The sequence below is a fragment of the Neocloeon triangulifer genome, unplaced genomic scaffold (assembly GCF_031216515.1).
Source record: "Neocloeon triangulifer isolate White Clay Creek 2 clone unplaced genomic scaffold, ASM3121651v1 ptg000012l, whole genome shotgun sequence".
Taxonomy (NCBI): domain Eukaryota; kingdom Metazoa; phylum Arthropoda; class Insecta; order Ephemeroptera; family Baetidae; genus Neocloeon; species Neocloeon triangulifer.
The window spans coordinates 17,039,362-17,059,855 of NW_026775554.1; the positions used below are offsets into that span (position 1 = coordinate 17,039,362).

General features: G+C 36.2%; 5 protein-coding genes across 8 annotated transcripts in view; 2 read left to right on the forward strand and 3 right to left on the reverse strand.

The window, feature by feature from the left end:
* Positions 1-13,327, forward strand: part of LOC132196476 (alpha-catulin) — a 49,116-nt gene extending 35,789 nt beyond the window's left edge. For 2 of the 3 annotated variants that reach the window (XM_059619161.1, XM_059619163.1), the window contains exons 5-13: positions 883-1,107; positions 1,344-1,622; positions 3,469-3,726; positions 4,277-4,436; positions 5,458-5,579; positions 6,632-6,682; positions 6,746-6,942; positions 7,289-7,619; positions 9,977-13,327. In XM_059619161.1, the coding sequence (XP_059475144.1) occupies positions 883-1,107; positions 1,344-1,622; positions 3,469-3,726; positions 4,277-4,436; positions 5,458-5,579; positions 6,632-6,682; positions 6,746-6,942; positions 7,289-7,619; positions 9,977-10,135 (1,782 nt within the window). In that variant the 3' untranslated portion in view covers positions 10,136-13,327. Of the gene's footprint in view, positions 1-882; positions 1,108-1,343; positions 1,623-3,468; positions 3,727-4,276; positions 4,437-5,457; positions 5,580-6,631; positions 6,683-6,745; positions 6,943-7,288; positions 7,620-8,136; positions 8,267-9,976 lie in introns of all 3 variants that reach the window. The other variant, XM_059619162.1, reaches the window with a different exon arrangement.
* Positions 13,328-13,336: 9 nt separating this feature from the next.
* On the reverse strand, positions 13,337-14,536 carry LOC132196479 (FAD-linked sulfhydryl oxidase ALR). The gene is made up of 4 exons (XM_059619168.1): positions 14,375-14,536; positions 14,029-14,101; positions 13,758-13,905; positions 13,337-13,702 (listed from the first exon to the last, which is right to left on the reverse strand). Exons 1-4 carry the CDS (start codon positions 14,516-14,518, stop codon positions 13,540-13,542), a joined length of 528 nt encoding a protein of 175 aa, XP_059475151.1. The 5' UTR covers positions 14,519-14,536; the 3' UTR covers positions 13,337-13,539.
* Positions 14,537-14,548: 12 nt separating this feature from the next.
* On the forward strand, positions 14,549-15,428 carry LOC132196480 (thioredoxin, mitochondrial). The gene is made up of 3 exons (XM_059619169.1): positions 14,549-14,828; positions 14,890-15,013; positions 15,076-15,428. The coding sequence occupies exons 1-3, from the start codon at positions 14,626-14,628 to the stop codon at positions 15,193-15,195; spliced, it is 447 nt and encodes a 148-aa protein (XP_059475152.1). The 5' UTR covers positions 14,549-14,625; the 3' UTR covers positions 15,196-15,428.
* Positions 15,413-16,806, reverse strand: LOC132196478 (neurofilament medium polypeptide). The gene is made up of 3 exons (XM_059619167.1): positions 16,257-16,806; positions 16,056-16,190; positions 15,413-15,997 (listed from the first exon to the last, which is right to left on the reverse strand). Exons 1-3 carry the CDS (start codon positions 16,707-16,709, stop codon positions 15,509-15,511), a joined length of 1,077 nt encoding a protein of 358 aa, XP_059475150.1. The 5' UTR covers positions 16,710-16,806; the 3' UTR covers positions 15,413-15,508.
* Positions 16,807-16,969: 163 nt separating this feature from the next.
* LOC132196759 (protein ecdysoneless) lies at positions 16,970-20,429 on the reverse strand. Of its 2 annotated transcripts, none has more exons than XM_059619614.1 (12): positions 20,343-20,429; positions 19,622-19,808; positions 19,445-19,562; positions 19,296-19,383; positions 19,084-19,241; positions 18,835-18,976; positions 18,497-18,784; positions 18,267-18,447; positions 18,044-18,212; positions 17,819-17,985; positions 17,573-17,769; positions 16,970-17,516 (listed from the first exon to the last, which is right to left on the reverse strand). In XM_059619614.1, the coding sequence occupies exons 1-12, from the start codon at positions 20,421-20,423 to the stop codon at positions 17,322-17,324; spliced, it is 1,971 nt and encodes a 656-aa protein (XP_059475597.1). In that variant the 5' UTR covers positions 20,424-20,429; the 3' UTR covers positions 16,970-17,321. The 2 variants fall into 2 exon arrangements, with proteins under 2 accessions (XP_059475597.1, XP_059475598.1); XM_059619615.1 differs by lacking the exon at positions 20,343-20,429 and adding an exon at positions 20,063-20,229.
* Positions 20,430-20,494: the final 65 nt, after the last annotated feature.

The following is a 20,494-nucleotide window of genomic DNA, read 5'->3' on the forward strand; positions in this document are numbered from 1 at the left end:
ATTTTACGTGAAGAGATTCAGCAATCTTATTGATACAATAAAATAATATTTTTTCAGGAATACAAAACAATTTTTATGTTCCTTTTGAAAAATTATTTTTTCTTATTGTTAGTTATTTTATTTTTTTCTGAAAGAAGCAAAACAATTTACTCACGTAATTTATCACAATACTTTGAAAACCTTCGTCTCTTAGTAAATAGTCGACTATAATTTTCAGCAAGCTCATTAGCGCAATGTGGCTATTTTTCTTTGAAAAAGTATATTTTTGTATCGCCTTGCTTAGAGAGGAATAATTTTATTGAGAACCAGTAAATTATTTTGTGGAGTTCAGTATGTTTGCACTAATTTTCCGTATTTTTCTATTAAATAGTAATTGAATGGAAATAAATTAGTATGCACTAAATATTTATTTAGTAGATATTAATTATAAAGTTTTAATTATAACATACTATTTTTAATATTTATATTAAAAATTTAATATTGTTTAATATTGTTTTTACACACAAATTTTTTATTTAATAAGAATTTAACGTATGCATATATAACTATTATATTGTCAGGATAATACAAAAACTCATAATATATATTTTTTTTATAAATATGAATGTCATCAATTTGAAAGTTAAATAATGTAATAATAATAATTATAATCATTACTATCCTCGTCGCTTTAAAATTATTTACTGACTCTATGAATATCATAATTAAAACATATTAAATGCAATATTTACTAGTGAATGTGATTAATGAGTTCTTAATATTTTATTTGATTTCTATGAATTTACGTAGAATGCCACTTACCAATAAAAAAAGATTTAAAAATAATCCGCAACTTAACACACCAATTTGCGAGAAATTAATTTGTTGCTTGTTTTGTTCCAGACGTGTCTGCGACATCCAGAGTGCCTGAGTGCGCGCGAGAACCGCGACACCGTTTTCTGCCAAATGCGCAGAGCAATGGACCTCATTCATTACGTGGTCAAGGACGGCGTCCTCGACTGCGCGGCTCAGGTGTCTGCGGCGGCCGCAGCGGCTAACTCGGTGGACCCCCTCGGTAGTTTTCAGGACCCCCAGACAGCGGCCGAAATTGCTCACAGATCAGCAGAGGTAATCAAATTTTCTCTTCTAATATATTAAAAAAAAAAAAAAAAAAAACAACAACAACAATGAGTTGAGTGATAATAAGTAAACAATAATTATTATAATGGGTATAATGAGGTAAAAAACAACATTTTTGGGAACTGGCCAGTAAAATTTTTTCTATATCCTACAAAATTTTCCCGAAAAAAGTAAATAAAAAGAATAAAATAATTAAAAAGAAAACAATTGTGTGCATTTTGCAGGAGGACTGGGACGCGAGTAGAACGGTAGTAGGTGCCCTGCGGCATTTTGAGTCGTTAATCGAGCTGACAAGGCTGACGGCGGTAGGGGGCAGTGTGACCGTGTCAGGGGGCATGGCAGCGCCTCGAGAAAGACTGGCCGGCTCGTTGGAACAAGCCATCGAAAGGTGCCAGGACTTCACAGACTCGGCCTACACCAGTCACGAACACAGGGAGAACATCCTCATGCTTTGTGACCGGGCGAAAATGGAGCTTTCACAAATGCTTAGGAACTCACACATGGTAAGTACTCGAAACGTTATTTTAAAAACTGATTCAAAAGCAGATTTCCTGTTTGCATAAAAAAACAAAAGAAAGATATGGTACCGGTTTGATAAAGCAGTTGCTATATTTTAAAGATCAAACTAGCAATAGAAGAGATTAATTTTGCAAAATAATAATTTCATCCCACCACATACTTCTGGCCAAAACAATGTTGTAATATAAAATTCACTTTATTTAATATAGTGAATTTTATATTATTTCAGTAGTGGTTTCACAAGAATATGGTCAATTTTCCAAATTGTATAGCTTTTTAAACCATCGTCTATATTTTTTCAAACCGATTTTAAATTCTGCTTTTTACTCTATACACTGGAATCACCACACGTACCGGCTGTATGTACCAGTGGATCGTTTGTCCATTGGGTTCGCTGCATACCAACTAGGGAAAGTGGAATGCAAAACGACTTAATAGAAAGCATACAAGTCTCATCGCAAAAAAGAAGCGAACCAAAGAGGGAATCCTAATGAAGTCAAGGCTGCGGATCGGGCTGGCTGGCGAACAATGGAGACCCTACCAATTTTTCAATGTCGGTTGTTTGTGCGGTGGTGCTGCAGCGAGATAAATTTTCGCATTCTGAGCACACGCCACGCCAATTAATTCGCACAATTCTGGGTCAAATCGGCTCGGCGCATCGCAGCCGGATTAAATTTTACGCGTTTGTGTATCGAGTGCTAGAGGGGGTGCTTGAGCCGCTTATTTTCTCAGCACACAACCAAAGTCAGTTGGAGAGGCTATTCCGACCAACGGCTGGCTTCTCTTCTATACCTTCGGAACACAAACAAATGCATTGCAAACACACTGATACCGCTGCCGCTCAAGATTGCGCACACCCTCCGGCCAGGGATGCCAGGGAAAGGTATTAATACCACCGTCGGATCGCGTATAAATATTATATACGTCCGTCTCTAAGCACGGCGTGTGTAATTTATTGCGGGCGGAGGGATGGAAATTGGCTTGCAAACTTTGCAGCGCATTCTGGCTCATTTGCTTCTAATCAAGAAGAGTTATTGCTCTTTTAATTCGTTTTGCTTTCTTGGCGAACAGGAAATAAAGAGCCCATTAATTAAAACAAAAAGATCCGAATAAATAACAAACTTCAGATGTACCACTGTAATAAATTGTAAGGGTAAATATAAATTATGGAGACCGCGAGAAAATGAGAAATAAATAATCCATCATTAGTCTCAAAAAATTTGGTCTGTTTAATGGTTTGAAAATAGCTTTTGTTGAAACTTAGTAGCAGTTTTTTTTTAACAAAGTCGCTGTATTAATTTTTATTATTTAATTTATTTTTGCGTATTTTGTCGTTGCAAATTAAAATCAAGTCATCTGATTAATACTTGTTAAAAATTCAAAAACGATAATTAAAAAATTTAATTAATACATTTAGAGATGGTCCTTATTTTATTGATAAATGATAACTTTCGGTCATCCGATGTGTTTCCATTCACTATTGGAGGTAAAAAGGAGCAGTTGTTTTAGGTCATAGTCAAAGGCGCTCTGAAACTCGTCTCCTAGATAATTATGATTCAAATCTAAAGTAGCATCAAACTTGCGACTTTTTTGTAAGCATTTCTAAACAATCAAGTTTTATATTTTTAGATAATTCTCTCAATTAAAAAATGAAAAAAACTTTATTCTTTTCATATGCGTGTTCCATTTTTTTTTTTTATCTTTTTGTAAAGTTTCAAGGACAAATTTTTTTTTGATTTATTGAAGTAATCTAAATTGTCAGCAAATTTAAAATTTTTCATCCTCAATTGAATAATCGCTAATCATTGCTCTTGATGTTTTTTTTTACAGTTGGATGGGACGCAACCCGCAGCACCAGACACAAATCCCGACGTCGAGGGCAGCCAGCAAGGCGTTCTGCGGGCGACTCGCGAGCTGCGTGCTCAGCTGCAGGCCACCACGCTGGCGCAAAGTGCAGACTTGGGCAACGTGGCTCGGGCGGGGGTCGAACTCATGTCTTGCGTGCGCAACTCGGCCCTCGCTTCGGACACTGAGAGACTGGAAGAGGCCTCGGCCAAGTTCAACGAGCATCTCGAGCACGTGCTAGAAGTGAGGAAAAAATTACATGTGATGCATATTATGCAGAATCTTATTTCCGACGAGAAAAAAAAATAAATTAAATTTAGAAAATATTAAATTTTTTTTTTTCAATTTTAATTGTAGAAATTTAATTTCTTTGAGAAAAAGATTATTAAAAATTAAACAAAATAATAAAATAGAAATGAAATTATTCTAATACATGGAAGTTCATAGAATTCAATATTATATTTTGAATTCAAACTGATTAAAAATTGTATTTTCCAAACTTCATTAAAATATATTGAACTTCATTTAGGTGATATTTGTAATATTTTTTTTCTACGTTTGATTGTGAATAAATAAATTTAAAAAAACCAATCAAATAAAATTAAAAGATACTTTTGGATAACTCAAACTCTTATATACTTAATTAATAATTATTTTTTAAACAAGAAAAATGAAAAAGTGGAAAAATCACTACTTTTTTCTTCTTATTAGCTGCTATTGAGATTCGTCAATTTTTTTTAATATCTTTTTTTTCATATTTTTATTCCAGAATTTTTGCAATTTTTCGTTCCAGATATGCAAAATGCTGCGGCACGTAGCAAACACTGACGCCCTCCAGGTGTATGCGAAATACACGGAAATCAACCTACGAATCTACGGACCTCAGGTGGTAACTGCTGCTCACACACTGGCTCTTCATCCTACCTCAAAAATCGCAAAAGAAAACCTTGAAGGTATTTTCCTATATTTCCTAGCGCGGAAAAAGTGGTTGCAATTTTTTTCTCCTAAAATCGAATTTTCCCTAGACCGACTTTTGCAATCACGCAAAATAACATCGATAAATTTCTTTCCCCGGCGTCACCGCTGTGTAAATCAAAATTCTGTTTTTTCGCGCGATTCCCTCTCATGTTTATCATTTGTGCTCGAATAAACGTGATGAATCGCGTCGCTTCGCCATTTATAACTTCCATACATTTGCGGCGACAAACGTGCAAAAAAAATCTGAACGAATCTCTCGCGGGAGAGAGAAATAGAGATGACACAGCGCGGTGCTGTTGACATCTCTTTCCTCCCTCACAAAGTTTCTTCCTTTCGCGCATTCATGCACTCTGCATACACACTAGTTGTACACCAAGGACAACTTTCCCTCCACGTCTCTGCTGTTTTTCCAACTGGTGAAATAAGTCGGAACAAACTTGCAGAGAAGTCGAGAGCAACTTTTGTGTACGTGCGCGGTAAAAAGTGGCCATCAATTACTTCATGTTAGCATTGGTTGCGCCCGACAAGTTCGAAAGAATCGTGGCGACTGTGCTCTCGCCATTATTGGGCTTTCTTGTTACAGGCAATTGAAAAACTTATATGATAGGTCAACAATACCAAAGTTACATTGAAATTATCATATAATAAATAACATTTTTTATCAATATGCCATTTTCCAAATTATGCTATAAAATTAATGATCATTGTTTTTGAAAGAAATTTTCATTCATGGTTGGCAAGAGTTTAAGGTTAATTTAGCATTACTACCAAATTCTTTTCATACAAGATTTTGTTCTAATAAATATCGTTAAGTATGATAAAACCAGAACAACATTTTCGTCTGTAAACATTGTATACAAGTCGGTTGCAATTTCCCACGAGCAAAAAAATAACCTTGTGTGTTGCAACCACACCCTGTGAAACAAACTGAATTCAGCAAACAGCCCCGCGCTTGACGTCACTAACCATAATAATATAACCCTTGGTGTGTTGCAGTGTTCGCGGACATGTGGCACGGTTTGATGTCGGACGTGACGACGGTGTCGCGGGACGTGAGTGACTCGTGTCGACTGCGTCAGGGCGACAAGCAGGTGTACATGTCGTTGCCGCGGCCAGGCGTGAGTATCCTCCTATTTAATCTTTTTTTCGACCCTTTGGTTGGCGCGGGGGTGACGTCAGGGGTGGCACTTGAGGCGTCAGTCAAAACCTCTCTAAATGCCATTACACTGCGGCTGCTGATGTATCGATCAAAACGCTCTAAAAATAATCGGCCCAATGGATGATGGGATGCTGCGACTCTCTCTCTGTTTGTATTCAAATGGCGGCGGCACCGCCGTCGGCAGCGTAAAATCCGCCCCTAATGATGATGCATGTGTGCTTTTTGCCCTGCCTCGCGGGGAATATGAGATGCTTACTTGCTCGCTCTCCTGGATGAATGACTGCGTCGAACGTTACGCGGTCATTATCGGCTGTTACGGTTTTTTGCATCAATGCCCCTTGGGCTTAATTGCGAATTCATCCGGCAGCACACGGATAACTGCTGGAATTCATTTATTCGAGTGTATCTCTGCCGTCAATCATCCAGTTTTCAGCTTCGAGTTTTTCCAAATTATATTACTTTCGTTTATTCAAAATTATAAACATTTTTAGGGAAAAAGTTAAAATTTCGTGCTGTAGGTCATGAAGCTGATAGTCAACAAAAATAGATAAAGTTTTAGAAATGAGCTAGTAAGCTTAGCAAGCACACGGCTACGTTATAAACATTTAATCCTAAAAAATAAATTTTTTTAAAGTTGAGGAACATTTTGAAGTTGATTTATGCAATTGCAGAATAGCTGAAAATAAACTGCGAATTTTCATTCATCCATTGAATTCTTTAAAAACGAGTTGTGTCATAATTCTCAGACATTCAAATTTAGATTCAAATTCTACTAGATCAGTGTAAAGTAGGCAACAATCTCTACACGCAGGACGCGTATGTTGCCTACTTTAATAGAAGTGTTTTTGGCATTGTTATTAATAGTCGCAACAGAAAAGATCTTAATAGTCTTAGGATTTAAAACTGATTATTTTTTCCATCTCAATTTCATAATTAATTTTAATTGTCCAGGGAAATCTATATCACAAGATTCAAAATAATTTTTTTTCATAAAAATTATTATACTTTCAGAAACACGGAACGACAAGTAAAGCACTGAAACCGTCAATATTGGACTCAGAAGTAATTGTTGCCACCTGTCCTATTTTGAGCAATCATAATACGCATTTAATTCTGAACTCGCAGGAGCAAGCAAAAATCGCCAAGGCCGGCCTGGAAATGAAGCTTATCACGTCTGAAATGGACGCGGAAACTGACAGGTGGCAGCAAGAGGGTGCTCATTCGGGTAACTCTGGCGGTCAGGGCGGCCAAGGGTCGGCGATGGAGCATGAAAACAACGATATTGTCAAGAGGGCGAAAAATATGTCTTCCATGGCTTTCAGGTACAGCAATGTTTATCAAACAAATAGGATTAGAACAATTACAAAACTTAAGATGATATTTTAGTTCACCAATGGCAAATCTTTTTTAAGATTTCGTTTTTTAGTATTAGTTTTCGCACTTGAATGCAAAAGAAATATCAGCCTTATATCAACATTTTTTTCTTGTTTTATGAAATTACCAAAAATTACTCACAATTTTTACAAATCGCTAATTTAGCACTAGGCCTAAGTTAGCATGTAGATGTGTTGCATTATTATTTATTTATTTCCAATTTATTTTTAATTTCTAGGGAGAGAACAATTTTCAAAAAATTTATGAAAACCGAAAAAAATCCATAAATTTCAGTATGTACCAGTTCACTCGGGGTGAGGGTGCCCTGAAAACGACGCAGGACCTGTTCACGCAGGCCGAGTACTTTGCAGAGGAGGCCAACAGACTGTACAAGGTGGTGCGTCAGTTCAGCTACCAGGTGCCGCAGGGAGGCCCGAAGAAGGAGCTCCTGGCGCAGCTGGACGGGGTGCCCACGCACGTCCAGCAACTGCAGTTCACCGTCAAGATCTCGACCGTGGGCAAGGCGGCCACGTTCAACAAAGTCGACGCCGTCATCACGCAGACAAAGAGCCTGATGAACGTCATTGCTAAAGTTGTCTCCACTTGCTTCATGTGCGCGACTAAAGTAAGCATCCCTTTGAAAATTACTAATGTTGCATTGAATTTCATTTTTCTAAGCTATTATTTAAATTATTATTTTTAATTCACTTGCTACAACTTATTATAAATAAAATCTTTTATTTATCAAATGAAGCATTTGTATACATATTTAATTTAAAATATTGCCTATTTTTAATTGGTTTTTGTCACTCTTACTATGTAGTTATTTTATAACCAGGCTAATTTTTTATATTTTAAGGTAAAAATAAAATCTTTTGACAATATTAAAATACGTTAAATAATTAGCCCCGTAGTTATGTATATTAATCTTGTGCGATTTAGTCAATTGGGTCAATTGAACAAACATAGAGTTTAAACTTATCTAGATTAAACAAAAATTTTTTATTTTCAATTTCAAATTTTTTTTCTATAAAATATTTGGAGAAAAAGTCTTTTTGACTCACTTTGAAGAACCTCTATTTCAAAATTTATTTGTTTTCTTTCTATAAATTTCTACCTTTTTTCTACACCCACCTTTGCAGTATACATTGTTGATGCCCGAGCAAATAAAGTGCACCTCGCAGGGGATGGATTCGTGGTTGTTCCCCACCTTGCACCGCCCTCAATCGATATCGCGGCTCAAATCCATCGACTAGTCGAAAAACGCGAAAGGTTGGCCCAAAAGCTCGAACTAACAAACTCGAAATAATCGTGTGGTGTTTGCTCGCCTGCTCTAACGCATTCTTTTGCTGCTGCGATTTGCCACCAATTAATTAACCCGGACCATTTCCCTTGCGTTGGCAATTAAAATTCCACACCCCACCTAACGCTTTTGGAGGCAACGTTATTTTTACAGAAGGTCGTGATAAAAATAAAATGACAAAATACACAAAACTTTGTCGGACAAAAGCAAGAATTCCTTTTGTTCTGTCTCTCGTGGGGAATTCCAAAGTTTGTGCGTATAAAAAAATGATGGCAGCAACTTTTCCGTACACGTCCGTAAATAACAACGGAGCAGACGGGGCTCGTTGCTCTCAGGCTGAAAGCACATATCCGACCAAAATCTGGAGCATCAGCAATATTTTGGCCTCTCTAAACAGTAAAAGCAAACTCATGCCGCTATAAAAGAGATATAGCTGCCGAATCGACGGACGGAGGAGCACCGCCGATCTAAAGTGTAATTATCCATTGCTCCAAACAATATATGTATGAGTGTGTGTAGGGTAGGAGGAAGGGAGGGAGGGAGGGAGGGTAAGTTTCTGATTGCTTTTTGCGATTCTAACTGCTGCCTCTGCTTTCGCGAAACGGCGCCGCGCCGACTGCTGTGAAGGCTTATTTAGCTTTATGGACCGGCTGTTGCTTTTGAGTATTGATTTGTGAAACCTCGAGCCACTTACAATAATAAGCAAATATTTATAAAACTTCACCTATTTTAATTCTTTATGGACGATTTCAGATGTTGTGGACATTTGTTGATTTTTTTTTTTCAAATTTTTTGTTATTCATCCGGTTTTATAATTAATTAACCTATGTGAATAAACTTTACAATTAATCTTTGCTGTTTCTCACAAAATAAGATTTTTATAAAAATTGAAATGCCTATGTCTCTAGTTCAATTTAATTTAACAAAAATCTACAATTGTAGAGTTGCATCATAAATTGTGTAACTTTGATTTTGATGTTTAACGATGGAGAATACCTTCTTATAAAATAAAATTATTAACATTATTATAATCAAAATAAGAAAAGAGAAAATAATAAAAACTGCTTATATTTTTTAAATGCATTAAACTAATGAAAAACAAAGTTAAATACAAATTTTATTTTTGAAAATATAATTATGTATATCATATCATTAAAATTACTTGTAGGTTCTTTTATTAATCTAATTAACTAAAAATTTAGTTAAATTTTTTATAATTATTTATATCAATAATTATTTCCTACTGAATTCATCAGAATTTGGCAGTATATTGAGTGATTTCTCATCCAAATCTTCTATAAATTTTTACAGTGACTGTATATTGCCTTCTCCAAATGCAGAGCAACACTTGCTTTGAAATTATCTGGGCTTAATGACTTGATGAGAAATGGTATTTTTCCAATTACAAAAATTAATTTAAGAAAAGGGGAAATCAGCTACTTTATTGCAACATTAATAAAAAGTATTATAGATATATAAAAGCAAACCGGAATAATTTCCATTATTTACGCGAAAATTAAATACAAAATATTTAATCTCATTACTATTTTCCTTCTTATTCTTCTTGTAGCTAATTTGACACTACTTGCACTTTCTGTAATATAACTGATTTCTGTTTTAATTAATTAATCTAAGTGAGTCTGATCTTTTTTCTAACTTGATCTCATTTTATGCTTCAGTACAACCTTGACTTCCGAGGTCTGGACGGCTCCGGCAACAGTCGCAACTCGTCGGGCGGTGGCAACTCCTTCGGACGAGACGACGATGGTGGAGGCGGCGGCGGCGGTGCCGACGGCGGCAAGATGGGGGCGGGCGGAGGCGGCGATCCGAGCATATGACAGTTGGGGATGGCTCGGAGGAGCAAGGGCGACTCTCGACGCACGAGGGTCGGATTCTTGCTGTTCTAAGCCATCGCCCAAAGTCAAAACTGAGGAGCTTCTTCCTTATCAAAAATTCTCTCGAGATTTTCTCCAAGTCATTTAGGGCCTGTGCAGGCGCTCGTCGATATAAACACACACATTTTTATCAATTATCCCAAGCAGAAAACTAAACTTGTGCACTTGTTGGCAGCACACAAGGACTTTTCACAGAAATACGAAAAAAAACTCACACATTTATTGAGGAGAGGAAAGTGTCAATTTTTGCATGCTCAGAATCTTCGCCGTGGCTAATTTTGTATTCAGAAAGAAAAAATAATGATGTGTTTTGTGTTTAATTTCTTTTTTAATAAGTGAGAGATCAGAACAGAGTACTTACAGCTGTCAAGTGTCAAGTGACGAGCTCTGGATTTTGGAACCTATTAAAGATTAAAATATAATATGTTTACCAATTGCTCACTGATTAAATTTTTAATAGAGAGTTGAAAACAAATTTGCACCAAAAAATGGCCCAATCCAGAGCACGTTTCTTTATAGGTAACGATTTTTAGGAGAGGTAGCCTAATTTCAAATCAGGGACTACAGAAGCTGCTATATGTATTATGTAAATGGAAAATTTGAGCTTATACGAGAATCTTTCAAAATGTATTTAATATATAAAATGGTGCTGTGTGTGTTAGTTTATGTCTCTAGATATCAATTAATTAATTAATTGTTCAGGAATTAATTCTCGTCAACTCGCCACAGGGCAGACTGTAAGAAACTATATAAATGTGAAGTTTTTATAATTTTATTATTTAAACAAAAATCGTGTCTGTGGAGCGAGTCGGTTATTTTTTAACAAGTACAAAATGGGAGAAATCAAACCAAGAGTTGTTTATTCATTAATTTTGTGTCATGTCGTGTATTAGCGCTCAAATTATACAGTAATAAATTGTGTATTCCATTCTCTCTGCTGTAATAGTATGACTCTCTAAAAAAAAAAAAAACTTGTACTCGAGCACACACTCACTCACTTTGTATCCCAATAGTGTTCACCTGCATATCATACGAAAAAAGAAGTTATTTTTGTGTTCAATAATAGTGCTGCAGCTTTTTGCAAAACTCGTTCACAACAAATCTCTCTCTCATGTAACATAGACTGACTTGGATACCCTGCTTCAATTCTCAAAAATCTTTCTCATTCATAGCAAAATGCTTTTGAAAGAAATCGTATTATAGAACGCATGCTTTTTGAAAAAAATACTAAAATTCCTTCAGTAGCAGAGAGCGAATTTTGAATTCGTTTCAAGCAGATAGCAATCACCTAAAATTAAACAGGATTTTAAGGAGGCAATATTCACTTAATACTGTTATATTCCTCAAAAAAACAGTCTTTCATGCTAGCAAAGCTTAGAATTAACATCCAATCATAAGTCCAGTTTTTATAAAAAATCGGACCAAAATTTGCGCTTATTTTTTCTAAATTTCTCATTGAATGAAAACTCATCTACATTTGTATCACTCGTCTCCTTCGCCCCTTTGTGTGATGATAGACTAACCTTTTTGTTTTTGAAAAAGGTCGTTTTGAAACTATATGAAAGGTGCTTAGTGTTGTTTGTGGCGTAACCCAATGGCCAGTAATTTTGACATTCATATTATTTGGTGGCCTGATAAAGCTCAATGTTTAGATAAAAGAGAGATGTGCTGCTTTTAGTTTCCCTCACTCGGTAGCAAAAGGCACGCAGGATGTGCACGAATTTGTTTACATTAAATAGCAAATCCGCTACAGTGTGAGGCCTTCCATGTGAACACCAAACAGTAAAGGCGGTTAAGTTAATTAGAATTCAGGAGAGGATTTAACAAAAAAACATTGTTTTTCTTCCAACAGGGGTAGACAATAATAAGAAGTGAAGCGATCCTATTCCTAGAAAGAAAGGCCTCATGCTCTAGATTTAAATTTGACAATAATTAAAAGGTATTCAAATTGTTATTAACTCTTAAATTAAATTACAAGTGAGCACTTTGAGTTAAAAATTGGTTAGATGAGCTGCAAACCTTTCATGAATTCATTGTTGATGTGTGTAGCCCTTTTGTGTATTTACGCATTGCAATGGAGAGATCAAAATAAATGTGTATATTTCAGGATAAAACTAACTGTATAGACAAATGGATCCCTGCCCACAAAGTTTGTAATGGAGTGCCCAACTGTGTGTAAAATTCAGGTCATCAGGTGTAAAGTGTAGGCGATGTACATGTTTTTTGCATAATTTTTTATAATCAAAGTAACCATATTTGTAAATGATGATATATTCGCAGTCTCAGTATTGAACAAAATCTAGATGTGAACTTGTGGACGAGGATACAAATTTTGTATGTTTCAATCGTGCATGTTTGTGCTGGTTCATCAATCAATATAATATATAAATTGTATAATTTCTCAATGTGATTGACGCACACATGTTGCAGTTTAGGGGTGGGTAATAAATTAAGAGATAATTTTTCAACTGTCATTAAAAATCAAAATGTGTGATATGATATAAGCGACGCAAGTTTGATGTTGACGCAATCGTTTGTTGTGTAGAAACATTCAAACGTATATTTGTGTCATGAAATTTGGGAAAAGGCCATGTTTTTAGTAATCAAACTTGAAATCAATCAATCAATGTCCCTAAAAAAATCAAGTGTAAAACGACCCTCAAGTGAGATTTTGTTCAGCACCTTAGATGAAGAAACATTGCAATTAGAGAAAAAAAAAATAAAGTAGCTCACTGCGAGTCCAGTACCTTGAAATTAAAAACTATAAGAATGAATAATTTTTTCATTCAAATAAAGACAAAAATCATCCGACAATGGAAAAGCGTTTTTGAGACATCCGGGTTAAATATTTAATCCCCACCTAAACCTTTAGCGTTTTACGACGTAGGGCTTCTTCTTCAAAAGCAATCACCATTTTGTTCAAATAATTGATTGATTATAGACAGAGAATTGTTTAGGCCTAACTTGGTAAATTGCAACTGTGCATGCTGGAAATGATGCATTGACAAGGAACATGTTGAACATATCACATTCATACTATGGGTTGCAGTGAATTGACTTTATCAATGCCGAGGAATCACTAATCTTATTTAACATTGCGAGATGTTAAAAATATAATTACAATAAAAATGATATAAGTTTAAATGAGCTGTTTTAATTTATTTTTCACCTATAAAATTTTAAAAATTCTATAAAGGTATTATGATTAAATTCAATTTCAAACATAATAAAAATTGACTTAAAAATGGAATAATTTATTTTGCAAAAAAGCAAATATTCACAAAAATACTACTTCTTTGTGTTCTTCTCTCTCTGCAAAGTGTATTGCAAAAATAGTCTTTTACTCACTAATCACATGATCCATCCGAAGGACCGTCTCTCCACCTCTCGTTCACTTTGCTGCAGTCGAACACAGGTTTCCCAAGTTTGACGTTGACTTTGTTGTGTAGCTGACACATCCAGTTGGAAAAGGCTGACTGCGACGACACATCTGGAGGTGCCGACTTTAAACTAATAAAAACTTATTATTAATTTCATAATGTTGGATTCGAAAACTCAAACTCACTCTTTTTGCAAGTCTTCGGCACAAATATGACAAGGGTACACTTTGGAAAATAAATTCAAAAACTGGGTCATGGTTTGCTTTTCACTTGTTGAAGGGTTGTCTGGATAATAGGCTGCCATTGTATGAAGGAATGTCCACGAAGAACGGCCTGAAATGGGCAAAGGAGAATTAATAAAAAAAATAATAGAGAATACATAATGTAGATGTTATTTAAAAGTTTATCTTTTAAAGAAGTAATTTACACAAAAAAATATTGTTGATGTTTACACACCTAATTGGTCTTTGTCAACTGGACAGTTGTTTCTTTGGTCAAGTAATTCTGTTATAATCGGTTTTGGTGACTCCTGTAAAAAATTAAAAATGCATTAGTGTATGTATGTATATAAACCAATTGTTTTTCTTTGTAAAAATCAGCAAAACCGTTTTTGAGTTATTTTTTTTAATACTAAAAATAATTTTGTATTTTTTTATTTTTTTTTTAGAAAAAATAAACAATAAATAGGATAAATGGGCCGCTTTCTTTGAACAAAAATTAATTAAATTATATGATTACAGAGGCCTGGTAAATTACGTAAGCAATTTTTGAGTGAAAATTTTTCACTAATGCCGAAAAGCACCTGCGACTTTTTGTTGTTGTTTTTGTCCATGCTGGCCTTCTGCATGGACGCCCAGCTTTTGAAGTCCGTACACGTCCTGCAAGGCTTATTTCTAGAGCCGCCGGTGCCGTAGGTTTCTTCCTCGGCGTGAAACGGAGAGGCCATCTTTTTTGTTTACCTTGATCAGCTGACTCGGTTCGGGAGAAAGTTTGCATTGCACTTGAAGGGCCGCCGTCCGCCGACACACTGCGTTCTCACTACACATATCCAAGATGTTCTGCAAAAACGGAGTCAGGATGATGCAAAATTTGCAGAGAACCTCCGTGCTGAGGTGCATGGCTCGCAATCAGGTTGCACTCAGGGGCATCGGCACATCCTCCGTCCTCAGGGATTCGTTCAAAGTGCAAGACATGGACGACTTTAAGGACAAAGTCCTCAACAGTGAGGTGCCTGTCGTGGTCGATTTTTTTGCAACGTAAGATGACATTGATTATTTTCAATTACAGAGGGAAATTGACAGTAATTTTGTTTGAAAGGTGGTGTGGACCTTGCAGACTATTAACCCCGAGGATCGAGTCCGTCATCGCCGAGGAAAATGGAAAAGTGAATTTGGCCAAGGTGGACATTGATGAGCTTACAGATCTGGCTTTTGAATATGATGTGAGCTGTTTTCAGCTTTTATTAATTTTTTATTATAAATTAATTTATATTTTTTCTCTCAGGTTACTTCAGTCCCAGTGTTAATTTCAATGAAAGGTGGCAAGGAACAGGAAAGGATGGTCGGACTGCAGGATGCTGATAAACTGAGGTCATTTGTATCAAGACTTGCTCCCAAGAAGTAAAAATCTTAAATTTTGTTATGTTGATGAGCTTATCTCTTGTATCTCTGTCGCGTCATTACAATCGGGTTGTTGGAAATTCTCAAAACAGATCCTAATTCTGCCAACTTGGTCGTCTTGACAGAATATTTGTTTTAAGCTGCAACATCGAAACTTTTGCATTTTTGTTTGTTCGAGTATCTAACATGTTACGTGCAAAGGAAAATAATAAAAAATAGACTTTATAAAACTTAAAATTTGAGTGTATTTTATAATTTGTTGTGTCCAGTTAAATTACAAAAATTTTATTGTACTTCTCTGTAAACAAATTTCTGGATTATTTCTTTGCCTTCCTTTTTGGTGCCTTTTTGACACCTCCATTAATTGCGGCACCTTTTTTCTTTCCTCCAATTTCTTTTGTTTCTTCTCCAATGCTGGCCTTCTTTTTCTTCCGTGGAGATTCCCCCACGGAAGGTTGAGCTGCATTCTCGCTGGGCTTCTTTTTCTTCTTAGGTGATGATTTTGCATCTGTAGTTTTCTGCACTTCTTCATCAACAAAACTTACAACTTTCTTCTTCTTAGCTTTTTCAAGAGCTGGAGTTTCTTTGTCCTCAGACTCAGGTTCTTTATTCTGAGTAACTTTTGGTTTTGATTCTTTTCCGAGTCCAAACTTGTTGCTTCTGCCTTTGTCATTCCTCCTTCTTGACAATTTCTTTTTACCTTCTCTGTCAGGAGCTTCACCCTGCTTCTTGGACTTTTCTTTGGAGGTCATGAGTTTGATGAGTTGTTTGGATCTGGAACGAATTTCTTGGTATGTGTCCGCATCCTGATTGCAATTAAAACTAAGTTATTTATTGCATATTCTCAAAAAGTATTATTTTCACCTCCTCAGGCTCAACGTCAACCTTCAGTGTGCATTCTCGAGCCCTTTTGATTGACATTTTTACCACATTCTCTCTAATATTGCCAGTTGCGCCCTTCAAATATTCTGCGAGGATTTGGAATAAATCATTGTCCACCTTGAAAAAAATTAATATATAGTTAATAATTATTAAGAATCAATCAAATTAAAAGTTTGTGTTTACCTTCTCCACGTCAAAAACATTAGCAACAAGCCAAGTCTGTAGGTTTTTGACAAATTTCCAATTTTTCCTGTCATTCTTCCATAGGTTTAGGTACTCAGTCGCCTTTTGCTGGAGCTCTTTTTGGAGCTCTTCCGTCTTTGCAATGTTAGCGACCTTTTCTTTCGCGATCGTTTTCTTCTTCTTTTTCGGCCTCCTCAGAACTTCTTTTTTCTCGCCGTTTTCAACCTTCGGTTCCTTTTTTTCCTCTGCAGATTCAGCATCAGGATTTTTAGCATTCTTTTTCTGCTTTTTCTTTAACTTGGGCTTCTTCGCAGGAGGTGGATTGACGCCGCCGCCGTCTTTCACCGCCTCTTCAGATTTGATTTTGCTCACGATTTTCTCGGTCTTCTCTTTTCTCGCATGGGCCAGGTGCACCTTCTTCACAGAGCCAGTGTTCAGCTTATTGTCGACCATAGCTGGCGCAGAAACAATTTGATTTTGGCAACTTTTAGATTTTGATTTTCACAGAAAACAAAAAAGCGACCCACGTGTGTCAAGTGTTGTTTCTGTTATCAGAGTTACCAACGTAAACTTGCAGTCTTGCACCATGACTCATTACCAACATTACACAATTGATTTTCATGCTGAAAAAAAGAGTAAAAAATTAAACTAATCGCAATATATTTTGAATCATTTTCATTAACAAGTAAATTTTATTAAATGAGGCACATAATTTAAATTTTCTCACCTTTGTTTAATTAAATGCTACTACAAACATTTTGAATGTGTCCTACAGTTTGTGTGTTTCCATCAATTTTATTGCCATTCAATATAAAAAAACATTCAGTAAAATAATACATTGAGTGTGTCGACATCAAAATCTGAGCGACCAAAATCTGACAGAGAGTGAATCCAGGGTAAAAAATATTATTTGACAGACAATTTTTGAGTCCGTATTTCAAACGAGATCTTTAAGTCTTTTACAGACATTATTGTGCATAAATGGCACTAGAGAAAATATAAAAATGGTGAAATGCAAGATTATTTTGCGAGTAACTTGTGATATGCATATAAAATATAAACGGACTACTGATTATTTGTCCTGGAGGCATCGGTAGGCATGGTTTCCAAGTGGACTCCCATAGGTCCGAGGAGCGACGAGGCAGGTCCTGGACCAACTCCCATTTCTGACTGGTACGAAGCAAGTACATTTTTTAGCGCGTTCAAATCAATATCGACAGGCTTGAAGTCCTCAATGTCATCAAAACTATCCTCCGGGGCCTTGAAAATTACAAACATTGTTAGAAGTGTTTCTCAATAAAAAAAATTCAATATACCTCTGGTTTCTTTTTCTCAAAGCTTTCTCCAATGGTGGTCTTTGCCAGTTCAGCATCCATTTGTTCCATGTACTTTTTAATTTTCTCGTCCACCTTTCCTCTCTTGGATTCATCAACCTCACCTTCATCCTCTTCACCCAAAGAACTCATATCCGAATTCGACTCCAAGTCCCAATTGTCGTCAGGCAATGCAAAATCTGATGATATTCATTAGTAACGAAAGCAATTATTTTTTTAAGTACTCACCAAGGATATTTTGCACTGCACAAGCAAAAGCGTCAGGATTGAAATCGATCTTTGGGCCTCGAGCCGGACTGCTGGTATGTTCGTCATCACTGGTGTCCATAGCATTAGACTTTTTCCCTTTTTTGACGCCTCTCTGTGGACGGACCGGTGGACTGCTGGATCCATTGCTATAAAAGCAGGAGTTGAATTAAATGAAAAATTTGTGGAGAAAAATTTTAAATTTACCCTGGGAATTCAACTCCGTCAAGACCACTCATGTGCTCCAAAAATTTGCTCAGCTGGCCAGGAATCTGTGACGGATGCGAGCCTGCAGGAAAACTACTCCTCTCCGTGCCGTATCTGTTTTTCAACATCTCGTCGAGCTCTTCGGACGTAATCTCAAGCCATGAATCACCTTTAAGATTTATTTCAATTTTTATTTTGTTGATTCAAAATTAGTAAAACGCACTGTCTGGCTCTGGTAACAACTTTTCCTTTGCTTTCAGCTTGTCAACATCTACATCCATATTTGACAGAAGAGCCAAAATAGATTCACCAACCGCCTCTCCAGTTTCGGCTCCAAATTCAGTAAAGTACTTTTTAGCTTCCTGGAGCTTCACTGAGTGGTCTTTAGATCCTTCAAGCAGCCCCTGAAATTACTCATTTAGAGCTACATCACAACATAAAACAAATAATTACTTGGAAATATCCCCGACTCCTCAGTTTTTCAACATAAAGCTGCCAAGCGCGACTATCTTCTCCCTGCCTGGGTTTAGCTCGCGCCACCAAAATTTCAAAACCGGACGCCAGTTTGGCACCTAGTTCGTGCGAGGCAAACTCTGGAGAGTTGAAGGAAGGCAGTGACCAGCCAGTTCTCCTGTCGGGAGTGAAACGCTGCCGGACGAGAGCTGCATAAAGGCACCGAGTGAAAGCCACTCTGGTAAGGACCCTGGTTTCTGGTGGGAAAAATCGCATGGCTCTGCAAGCCTGAGGAAATTTTAAATATTAAAATAAACATAATAATATAATGCTTTTACTTTAGTATCAATCATGTCTCGATCACAAAAGGCAACGGTTGCAGGTGCGACAAGTTGAGGTTTGACCTCTAGTAGAGCTGCGACTGTCGCAGGAACGTATACGTTGGTATAGTGAATTGTCTGCTTTGCCTTTTCTGGGTACCTTTGAAATAATTTTCAATTTTTTTAAATGTTTGATTAAATTTTTACTTCTTAAAAATTCTTCTGGTTTCTTAATTTATTTGAGGAGACTGAAAAAAAATTATTTACCCTTTTGTCCTGGAATTTATGGCATTTTGAATGCCCTCAGAGGCCACTGTGATTTGCCTCTGGTTTCGCACAACCTCCACACACTTCTCAATACTGAGGCTCTGTGAATTATTGTCGTTTTCTGCTACAATATGAATGCAGCCTCCAAAAATATAGACCTGCGATAAAATTAAATTAAATGATGTATAGTTAAATTTAAAAAGTTCATTTACTCTCTTGCTGCAGTTTTCGGGTGTGGCCCATTTAGGCAAGTGGTCTGCAGCTTCGATCAACAAAAATTCTCCGTCACTGTCTTCCACTCTATAGTACGTTAAATTCAAAATCAGTAATTTTTTAATTTATCTTTGATTGATAGATTTACCTAACAACCAGCCCTGAAATTTCTGATGTAAGGTGTTGAAGAAGGGCCACAATAAACCACTCGTCTTCAATGTTGTCGCCATAATGAGTTATGCCGTGCAAATGTGGAGTGCTCAAATCTGTCATAAATACATAGTGCAAATTATCAATTAAAATTTGAGAAAATTTGAGACTTTACCGCTAGTGTCTGATTCAGCTCTCTTCAAATGAAACGGATCCTTGTGCCAAATGTAATCTGCTGTGAAATTTTTAACTTTGGAATTGACCTCGTCGAGAGCTGTGTTCAAATCGTTTTCCGTTGGGAATAAGAAATATTCAAGAAAATCCTCGGCACGAACTTCTTCCAACGCCCCAGCCATCTCAATCTGAAATTATTTTTGACATTATATACTAAATAAATTTAAGGATTTAAAATAATAATTACAACAATTTAATTTTATTTCACTGAACCTAAACCTAACGTGGAAATTAAGGAATGGAATTTTGCCGCAATAAATTTAGGATAAAAAAAAATGATTTCTAAATTATGAACACTCCAGGTTCTGTCTGTACAGTGCAGATTGTACATGTGATCAGTCATAAAAAGTGAATTATGTTTTAAATCTACACACAGACTTACTAAAGCGAGTCCATAAAACACGTTGAAATTGGAGAATCGTCTCGGTTCACAAAAATCAATACTTGACAAACACGAGACAAGTTCCAAGTAAAACGTGAGCAATCATCCAGATCTGAGTCACTTCTCAAAGTTGACTTTTAATGACCTTTTAATGAGTATTTCGTAATCGAATTTGCTTGACTTCAAAGATCAGGACTGCGCGTTGCTTCGAAATAAACTAAAATCCATGCACTAATTTTGCAACCGACTTAATTTCAATCAATCCTGCGAGCTAACTTACCGGCAAAAATACCAAGGCAACAGAATACACACCCCACACCTTTTTACTGCGGCATTTATTTACAAAATAATCAGTTCGCATGCTAGGCGTTCACTGCCACAAACTTGAGAAATTTTGGAATTTCAAATTTAACTCAAAGCTTTGTAACCTGA